The 9,977-nt window shown below is 43.2% G+C and overlaps 1 protein-coding gene across 1 annotated transcript in view; it reads right to left on the bottom strand.

The window, feature by feature from the left end:
- Positions 1-1,387: 1,387 nt before the first annotated feature.
- The window catches only part of Washc5 (WASH complex subunit 5), a 42,821-nt gene continuing 34,231 nt past the window's right edge, over positions 1,388-9,977 (bottom strand). Inside the window, exons 21-29 of the mRNA XM_042673004.1 lie at positions 7,810-7,972; positions 7,267-7,369; positions 7,100-7,179; positions 6,112-6,215; positions 5,323-5,452; positions 4,504-4,600; positions 3,998-4,151; positions 2,588-2,675; positions 1,388-1,466 (exon numbers count right to left, since the gene is read on the bottom strand). Of these exons, the coding sequence (XP_042528938.1) occupies positions 1,410-1,466; positions 2,588-2,675; positions 3,998-4,151; positions 4,504-4,600; positions 5,323-5,452; positions 6,112-6,215; positions 7,100-7,179; positions 7,267-7,369; positions 7,810-7,972 (976 nt within the window). The 3' untranslated portion in view covers positions 1,388-1,409. The remainder of the gene's footprint in view (positions 1,467-2,587; positions 2,676-3,997; positions 4,152-4,503; positions 4,601-5,322; positions 5,453-6,111; positions 6,216-7,099; positions 7,180-7,266; positions 7,370-7,809; positions 7,973-9,977) is intronic.

Below are 9,977 nucleotides of genomic sequence, written 5' to 3'. Positions count from 1 at the left end.
ATAGTCAAATCAGAATATTGAAGGAACCTGAAAAGTTTAGCCCTAATGTTACAGGTGACACCAGTAGGCTGGCTTGGGAAAAGGTTTGGTTAGTGGCAGAACCAGGACTCAGAGTGTGCCTCCTGCTACATAATCGGTGCTTCTGCAGCATGATTCGATGACTCCAGCAGTTTACAAAACCATATTTCCGGTTCTTACCCAAGATGCTATCATAGAACAGCAACATTTCATGTAGAAAGAACCATGTTTGGACTTTGAAGGAGTGAAAAGCTTTTGGCTAAACCTTGTTCTCTTTTCCTCTAAAAAAGATATGAGAGGGCTGGGAAGTTGGCTCAGTGGTAGAGCGCTTGCCTTGCATGCCTGAAGCCCTGGGTTCGATTCCTCAGCACCACATAAGCAAAAAGAAAAAACCCGGAAGTGGCGCTGTGACTCAAGTGGTAGAGCGCTAGCCTTGAGCTGACGAGCTGAAGGACAGCGCCTAGGCCCAGAGTTCAGGCCCCACGACCGGACCCAAAAAAAAAAAAAAAAAAAAGATATGAGAAGCTTATGGATAGCAATGTGGTGGTGGGGCTTGGAACTGGCTCAGGGTCTGTAGAGGATGGAAGGCAGAGGCTGGCAGGAACAGTTGAAAATTCAGGTCCCTGTAGTGGAGATTGCTGAGAGCCATCAGGGTGTCTGGGACTGGACACCATGGTGAACCCCAAACATCTTGAAGGCACATGGATACAGACTGGTCACTCCCTGTACTACTGGTCTGGCTGTCACCATGTGCCAATCATGGGTGGACCAAAGTCCCACCATCTAGCCGGGCAAGCAGGATGTTTTACAGGATGCAAAACTAGCTTTTGAATCATAAGCAGGACCATCTGATACTGGTAATACTATTTTACTGAAAATCTTGAATTGCACAAGTAGTTCTTTAGAACATAAAATTAAAGAGATTTATATATAACAATTACATTCAGCATTTATAAGAGGGAATACAAAAAAGGGTTCTGCTTCTACATGATATAAATTGCATATAATTCCATGATTTTGTGTGTGGGGGGCCTGAACCCAGGGCCTGTCTTTTTCTTATAAGGCAGTAGCATTACCATTTGAGCCACACCTCCACTTCTAGCTTTTTGGTGGTTTTTAGCAGGAAAATAAGAGTCTCAGAGACTTTTCCTGCCTGGGTGGGCTTCAAAGCAGGATTTCCAAATCTCAGGCTCCTGAGCTAGGATTACAGTTGTGAGCTACTGGTGCTAATTAGTTATAAGTAGTGTTGAGATACATCTGTCTTAGAATGATGCTTCCCACGATGGAATGAAAATGCAGTTAGATGAGCAGTTCAGTTGTTTCTTTTCATTTCCGAGTTTAGTGATGGCGGGAATACTTCAGGATGATCTTTTTATTGAAGGAGAAAAAGGCTACAGGACAGTTCTGAATTCATCAAAAATGAAATTAGGCACATGTGCTTCAGCCACCTGAAATAGTAAACAAAGGAATTAAATGGTTGCTAGTGTTACAGCTGAACAAATCGCGACTTTCCCATGAAGAAAGGAGAATAGCCTCTGGAGCAAGATGAGTCAGAGAAGAGCAGAATTCATGGGAAGAATGACTCTCTGGAACACATTGGCCTGGTGGCCTGAGGTCTGCTTGCATTCATTTACTGGAAGCACTTAACATTTTAGGGGAGGCTGTGTGATTCCCTGTCTACAACGAGTTTTCAAGGCTCTTTGATCTGGTGGAGCACTTATTTAAAAGGTAACTTCAAGTTACCCAGTGTACTTTAGCAGTAGAGGAAGGACAGGCTGTCTGGTGTGTGAAGGGGTGGGGTGCACTTAGGAGAAAAAGGGCCTGGGAAAATGTAGGATGGTCCCACGAGGTTTATTCCTGAGCTGTTCCTAGGAAAGGACGTGGTGAGCAGACTGGAATGGGAGTGAGTGGGATGAGAACTAGCTGACTTATGTGCTAGAGAGGCATAGTTTTCAAAGGCATTGCTTAATTTTTTCCTTATTGTAAAGGTATCACTTGTTAATTAAATGAAATTCACCAAATGTATTAGCATAAAAAAGAATCTCTAATGTTAATTCTCTTAAAAGTGATAAATTTGAACACTTCCAATTAATATCCAAACTCAATTTAACAGTGGCACAAGCTTTGTTTTTGGTGGGGCATGCTGGGAATTAAACTCAGTGCTTCTCCCTGTTGAAGCAGGCACTCTGTACTTGAGCCATTCATTCATCGAGCCCAAGTGACACAGAGCTAACTTGCTCTCGACAACAAGAAGCAGAAAGAAAAACAAATCATTCAAGCTGATTTTTTTCCCCTTCTGGCCAGTTGGGAATGTGTTCCTGGTTAGCCATCTTATTGTACTTGGTGGTCTGCTCATAAGAGATAGAGTGGAGAGGAAGGAGGAAGAGAAGGAAGGTTGAGTTCATCTCTGTTCTCTTGGAACATTCTAGACCTGGCGGGAAGGTGGAGCAATTGTGCGGTGAAGCACAGCAGGGGGAAGGGGCTTAGAGGCCAGGGCTGTGAATGAGCTGGGCCTCAGGCCCAGGATTCTGGTTGTTACCTTCAGTAGGCATTAATATCTATGGCTTACCCTCCGGGGAAGCTTTGTGTACCGAACATAATCCTCCAGGAACAAAAGAGCACCCACCACATCTGCAGGCATTTCAGGTATCTTCTGGCTGCAAGAGAGAACAGTCTATTTTGTACATACCTGCTTTGTACAGCCCAGGCACCTCTCAGATCTGAATACTAAAGAAATAAACATGTAACAGATTACCAAAAAAAAATCAAAGAACAAATCTGCAGAGCATACTCTTGATTTCTATCAAGCCAACATCTTGCTCTTATCTTCAAATCTATGCAGGATAAAACCTGGTTTACAAGCTGAGTCCTAGTGGCTCATGCCTGTTAATCCTAGCTACTCAGGAGGAGCAAGGTTGGAAGCTAGCCACAGCAGGAATATCCCTGAGACTCCTATCCCAATTATCCACCACAAAGCCAGAAGTGGAGCTGTGGCTCAAGTGGTAGAGTGCTAGCCTCGAGAAAAGAAAATCTCAGGGAGGGATAGTGCTCAGGCCCTGACTTCAAGCCCTGGTACTACCACAAAATACATAAAAAGCTCAAACTCTGGTTTACAATATGACCCCTGATGTCTGTCCAGATCTCTCTCTGGTGCTCTTCAGTGTCTGGAAGGGTCTGATATTTTCCCATCCCCTTAGTTACATATATTTGACATTTGAGAGTAAACTTTTGAACATTCTTCAAGTCCTCAACCCTGGGCAGATGGCCTTTTCAATGTTCTCATACCACAATTATAGCCAAAGGGATTTAAGGTTGACAAGTTTGTCATAAAAGAGCAACTTCTTTTTTTTTTTTTTCTTTTTTCGGGTCTGGTCGTGGGGCCTGAACTCTGGGCCTGGGCGCTGTCCCTCAGCTCTTCAGCTCAAGGCTAGCACTCTACCACTTGATCCAACGCACCACTTCTGGCTTTTTTCTTTTTGCTTACGTGGTACTGAGGAATGGAACCCAGGGCCTCATGCATGCAAGGCAAGTGCTCTACCACTGAGCCACCTTCCCAGCCCCATAAAAAAGCAACTTCTATGCAATTACTATTTTGCTCTATGGGACCTCATCCTGTGCCCAGACCCTGACACTGATACATCCTGGAGGTGACCTATGAGGAGTGCAAGGCTCACTGAGGATTAAGAGCTGATTTCAAGTTGGCAGAGCAACGAGACTGCGCTCTCTTCCCCTTTTCCCTATGAATCATGCTCACAATTCATTTTTGGAAAAATCTCTCCAAGTACACCTACAGGAGACTCTCAGACAGGGTGAATTCCCTGGGCGGATGTGCCTAAGTGCTCCAGGTAAGGTGCTGCATCCTGCTTTGCCTAACAGAGAAGGATAAGCAGCCAGTTCTCATTTCTGCTAGGGTGTTATAAAGAATTTGCCATGCAAAGCATGAGACATGTTCCATTTATTCCTGGCTGGTCCTCTGTACCTTGTACACTGCTCCACTGTGGAGCGGATAAACTGGCCAATCAATGCCAGGAACTGCTCAGTGTACCGGGAGTGAAACTGTTTCAGCAGAGTGAGCAGTCCCAGAACAAGTGGTGGCCAGTCAACAGGGTCAGCAGGTTTCCGGCAGACCATTCCTGCAAGGGAACAATCACAGCACCGAGTGAGGTATTTGCCTTTGGAATATACATCAAACACGAACCTTGTGAGTGTCCAAACTAGAGAACCAAAGCTAAAGTCCCCATGCTCCTCAGGTTGCATGGTTAACCCTTGGAAGGGTTACTGCTACGCACCTGACTGATTTTCAGTCCACTGATCTATGTTTCATGAAGGGCATCTTTCAGATGCACAAAGACGTAAGATTTCACAAATATGCATTTTATGAATAAGTCTTATATCTGACATAGTCTTCTACCCCAAGTTCCATAGCATTACATATTAACCTATTGTTGCTGCTTAGATTTGCAAAGCATGAATATGATACAGTACCTAGATTTTTGTTGTACTGAAGTTTTGGCAGCTGAGCAATCAAAAATAGGAAGTTGACAACTGGGAAATAAGGTAAGCGCTTGGTTGTTATATAAATCTGGAGAGACAGAGAAAAGAAGTGGATGGTTAATGTTAGTGAATAACAGAAGACTTTCAGATGGAATGCATCTGAGTTAATTTACTCTGGAAAACATAGTACTCAAGAGTTCCATGAATTTGCTGCTTTCAAAGTTTTATTTAACCTGACTCCAGGCAAATGTAAATATCTACCTCACAATTTTGCCCCTTTAGAAAGGACAACTTTGCTTGAGATCAGCAGTTTATGGCCCACCCTTCTGTCAATGTCATCGGTAAAGAGGAACCTATGATGAGCAAAAATGGGAAAGGAAAGCAAAATACAGGAGGAAATACAGGAGGCAGATACTGCAGCAGGAGAGAGGGAAAGCCCCATAGGGCATCGAGTGACCGTACATGACAGAAAGAAAAGCTAAGCCCTTGCAAAGTCACAGGTCAGTCTTGCTTCTAGTTACATGGCCAGGCAGAGAAGACAGGGCATTCACAGTTTGGCCATCCTACTGTCTTCAACCCCACAGGAGCTAGGGCACACTGGTTGGGAGCACAGGCTCTTGTCCCTCTTTGGTCCCCTCCTCACCAGGGTGGAGCCCTGGGGCAGTTATTAACTCCTGGAGTTACTGACCTAAGAATGGCCGATTTCACACTGGTTGTGAGGGTGAGATAATTCAGGGACTGGATCGACACAATGCTTGGCTCATAACAAATAAATACTTGGAGATGTTAGTTGGTACACAAGAGATTAACCTTATTCAGTGGGTTGTGAATGCCAGCTGCCTCCAGATAGGCTGTGATTTCATATAAGAGTGTATTATCTTCTTTGGGGTAAGGAAGCGAAGGGTCCTGATAGTGGGCTTCAATATCTGCCAGGAGAGCCCTAAGAGAGGAGAAAAGCAGTGAATGATTAGTTCAATTTACACAAATGTTAACATGAGCCATTATCGGTTCTATCTTGGTAGACTAAGGTAGACCCTTGTATCCAAGAATCTATGGTGCCAAAGAGATCAAGACTGAGGAGAAAGTATGCATGCTCAGGATGCCTAGTTCAGTGCTGCACTGTGAATGCGTGGTTCCTTTTCCCATAATATTGCCCAGTTTCTACCAAGGACATGCAACACATCTTAAATGTTCACTTTATTACTTCAGTTACATGCATTAACTTCTAACTTTGCTTCTGGGGTACCATTTGTTTTTTGGGAAGTATACTGTCACAAACTTTAAGGTGAGGCAACACAATGGATGATAACATGAAGCTGACGGAGAGCTTCTTGTCATCATCTGAGTTGCATTATACATGCATGGGAATTTACAGAATGTACACTGGATATGACTGCATTTGTTCACCGGTCTTCCCACCAATCATGTCCCCTCCTTTTTACCCTCCTCCCAAAATGTGTTTTTAATTCATGGGATGGATAAAGGTCTAGAAATTTAGAGATCTCTAAAGCTTAAGAGTAAGAACTGAAGAATCTGGGGGTGCTTGGAAGATAAACAATCCAAGCCCACAGACAAGTAGTTTCACATCCTGGCACTTACTTATTGAGATTTTCCAGAGCAGCAGCGAGATGTTTGGAGTCAAACCGACAAGAATAATTTAGCTCATTGGCAATCTGCTGTCTCAGAATTTGCATCTGTCCAACCTGTAAATGAGCAAGAGAAGGAAGAAACCTGACAACCGAGCAGGGTCACAACACTAGCGATATAAGGACTTCTTGGGCTTGCGCCAGGACTGAGACCACATTATACCTGCTGGATCATGAGAATACCTGCAAGGTACACTGAGGAAGACTCTATGCCCTAAAGCCTAAGATTCCTGAGTTAGCCACTAATACTCAGCTGTTCATGAAGAAAAGGTGTTATTTATTACTTACTTAATGTTTGTAGTGCTGGGAATTATATCCAGGCTATACCATATTAGGCAAGCGCTCTACCACTAGCTATACATCCCTGCCCACAAAGATGTCCTTTTTGAAGCTATGTTTGTGATCTTTTGGAAGAAGAGCTCCAGGTTTAGGAACTACTATGAGAAACCCTACTTCATTAGGTGAGCAGCTTTCCTCTAGCATGCCTTCTGTGCCATGATGCTCTGCCTTACCCTGAGCCCAGAAAGATGGAGCAAAGTTGTGTTTCCATCCAACACATTAAGCTTGCTTTTCTTCCTTAGTTCCAAAAATAGTGTTTTATTCATAGTGTGAGGATAACTCATGATCCCCCAAAGAACTGAGCTTCTCTATGTGGGCACTGGATGGGGAAGGGACAAATGTTCTGTTGTAATAGAAACTTGGATTAGTCCTTGCTTCTATCTGTAAATGGAAAGATGAATTCATTAATGAACTTGGGTGAAAATGTTTATCTCCCTGTATAGAAGTATGGCTGGATAATACCATTTCTAAAGAACTAGTTTTCTTGAGCAAATGGGAAGCATGAGGCCCTAGTCACCAGAGCCCCAGGAAGGAAATGAAGAAATAAATGACTTTACTTAGAAAACACAGCACTGGTCACCTCCTTCTCTCCCTCCACATACCTTCATGATAGCCTCAAGGTAAGCACTCCAAATCTTCTGTGTTTTGGCAATGGCAGAAAGATAAATTTTATTGGAATTTGCTGAAAGATTTAAAACAGTTTCTATTTAGTAAATGCAGAGACTACAGCAGTGTGAGCTCTTTTTCAGGTAAGTCTCACAACACTTACCCACAATGCTCTTTAAGGGGCTGACAGCATTCATGAGGGTTTTTAAAGTCTCTTGAACAGTTCTGTCTCTCAGGATAATTTTCTGATACATACTGAGGAAACTCTAAAAGCAAGAAGCCATGGTCAGAAAGACAAACATGATGCACAAAGCAAGTAATAGTCCAGGTAACTCAAATGCGGCATAGAACACGGATCGCCCCTTACTCATGCAGCCTCTAAATAGGATGACGGAGGGCAGCAGTAACGTAGGTAACCAGTAGAAACAGTTGTTGTGGCAGGAGTTACTAGTTTCAAAGATAAAAATAAAATTTGTCTGTATTTCTATGGCTTGTTTCTTCCTAAGTTGAAACAACCCACAGAAATAGGACACTGGCCAAAGAAACTCTGGTTTACTCCCCATTCTTACCTACCTAGTAAAAATCATCTTTGTCACACACATCAGTGGGAGAGTATCAAAGCAGTTAGGAGAATTTAACTTGCCCACCAATACCTGCCGCTGTTACATCTCCCCTGTGCAAACACGCATGTGCCCCCTAGGCTCACCTGGAGTTCTTTCACGATCATGAAGCACAGGAGCCTGTCTAACCCATTCAGTCCAAATGTGCCCAAGGTGGTCTGGATTTCAGAGAAGAGGCGACTGCTGGTCACTTCCTGATGAGTTTTCATGTCATACCAGGTATTCAGCTGGTCTATGTGACATGTCATTCTGAAATGAAAGCAAAACAAACTCAAAGCAGCTTGGAAAGCATCAAGTGATGTGGGACTCAAGATGAGGTGGGACATCAAATACCCAGAATAAGAGTTTATTTTACATGCCTCATGTTTTCTAATCTCTGTGGCTAGGCATCTAATATGTCTACATGAGAACCACCTAGTACACCAAGACAGTTACATTCCAGTAACCACCTCTGCCTACTCCATGCTGCTTATTAGTTTTCTTTATTCCCGCTGAGTCAGGAGAGTGGTTTGGATCCATGCTATGAGGCTTCAGGATTAGAGAGCCCAGTTGTGTCTGAGTTGTCAGCGACTGGGATCAAAACAGAGCCTAGTATCATGTCCACTTAGTGAAAGAATTTAAGAGTTCTTGTGCTTTAATGTTTAAGACTATGAGGAAAATGCCATTTGCTTTTTCCTCTCAGTTACTTAAAGTGTACTTGCCATTTTCCAGGCACCACCCAACGACCCTTAGTCTCAGGAAAGAGGATGATGAAGACAACGATACCAACCAACAATACCTACTGGGCACTCAAAGTCACCCTATATCATCCTCAGTCTCATTCACATAGGAAATATGAATCTTCATTTTACAGGTAAAACGATCCCCCAAAAGGCCTGGTGTCAGTACTATGCCTTAAACCACAACTTCAAACCTTTTTTTCTCAAGCCTTGGGGGGAGAAGCCATGAATCACTGGCAGAGCTGTGTTCCATTCCTGGAGAATGATTTGGTAGGTGGTGTGGGGGAGCCCCAGACCCTGCATTCTCAACAAGCTCCACTGACATAGGCTCCACATTCTAAAATCTACCACATCCCACATACTTAACCCCAATAGGGCTTGGGAGGGAGCTAAAAGAATCACAGGAACAAGGGAGGTTAAAGGTAGAAATGTAAAGAGTAAAAAGAGATCAATTCCAGAACTGCATGTAGCTTCTACTTTCAGGCTTCAAGTGCCTTTCTCCTACCACTGGACACACTTTGAATATGTCATTTGAGGTCCCCAATTTGGACCCTGAAACCAATATATGACATGGAATCCCACCATTCCATGCATCACATGAGGCATGAGGAGGCAATATTGAAATGGTCTTCAGGGACTCCATCCATGGGCATCAAGAAAGGAAGAATTACAAAATTTGCTGGTTCTTTTACATTTTGGGGTCTACCCGTGAGTCATAGAAACAATACATTATTGCTGGAAATTTTGGGGGAAGCTTATATAAAATTTGTCAACTTTCCTAAGGCTTAAGAAACAAAATTAGCGAGGATTGGATGTCAGTACAATGAAGCCACATTATAGGAACACTGGGAGAGAGAAAGAGGATAATTTTCTTCAAGGTAATTCCACTAATCACTGACCTCAGTGAGCAAGTAACCAGGGGGTAAACTGAGATAGAAGGCAGGAACTGCTCTTCCCTCAGGCAATCTGAGTGCAACTGTTCCCACAAGACTCAACAATGAGGAAGAGAGGAGGAAAGCTTGGTTAGCTGGATTTGTCAAGAGGCAGCATGGCTATCTTACTTGGTGTCTACCTAAAGTATTCTTAAGGACAATTTTAATTAGGAGATTTTTACCTATTCCTTGAGAATGCAGAACCTATGTGATCTGAGTACGTACGGTGCTTCACTGCTCACCAAGGTAGGTAGTTTGCACTCAGTGGATTCTGGAGGCATAGGGCCGCTGGGTCCACTACTTATTAACTGTGTGGTGATGGGAAAGCACCAAGCTTTTCTGTGCCTCCTCTTGTTTTGTTTTGTTTTTCTAGACAAGGTATTATGAGTAGCACAAGCTAGCCTTGCACTTATGGACTCATGGTCCTCTTCTCTCAGCCACCCTCAACTGGATTTACAGCAATTTTAGTTTTCAAAAATTGAAAATGAATGGGAATAATAATGATGCCTACTGGGTAACACTGATCAAAATGTATTATATTCATAAACCTTTATCCAACTTATAAGACTAAAAAAATTTTTTTGAATGCATTAAGAAACCTGG

The sequence above is a fragment of the Dipodomys spectabilis genome, unplaced genomic scaffold (genome assembly GCF_019054845.1).
Source record: "Dipodomys spectabilis isolate Male_0828 unplaced genomic scaffold, ASM1905484v1 ptg000783l, whole genome shotgun sequence".
Taxonomy (NCBI): Eukaryota; Metazoa; Chordata; class Mammalia; order Rodentia; family Heteromyidae; genus Dipodomys; species Dipodomys spectabilis.
Note: the sequence above shows the minus strand (reverse complement) of the source record. Positions and strands in the feature narration are given on the sequence as shown.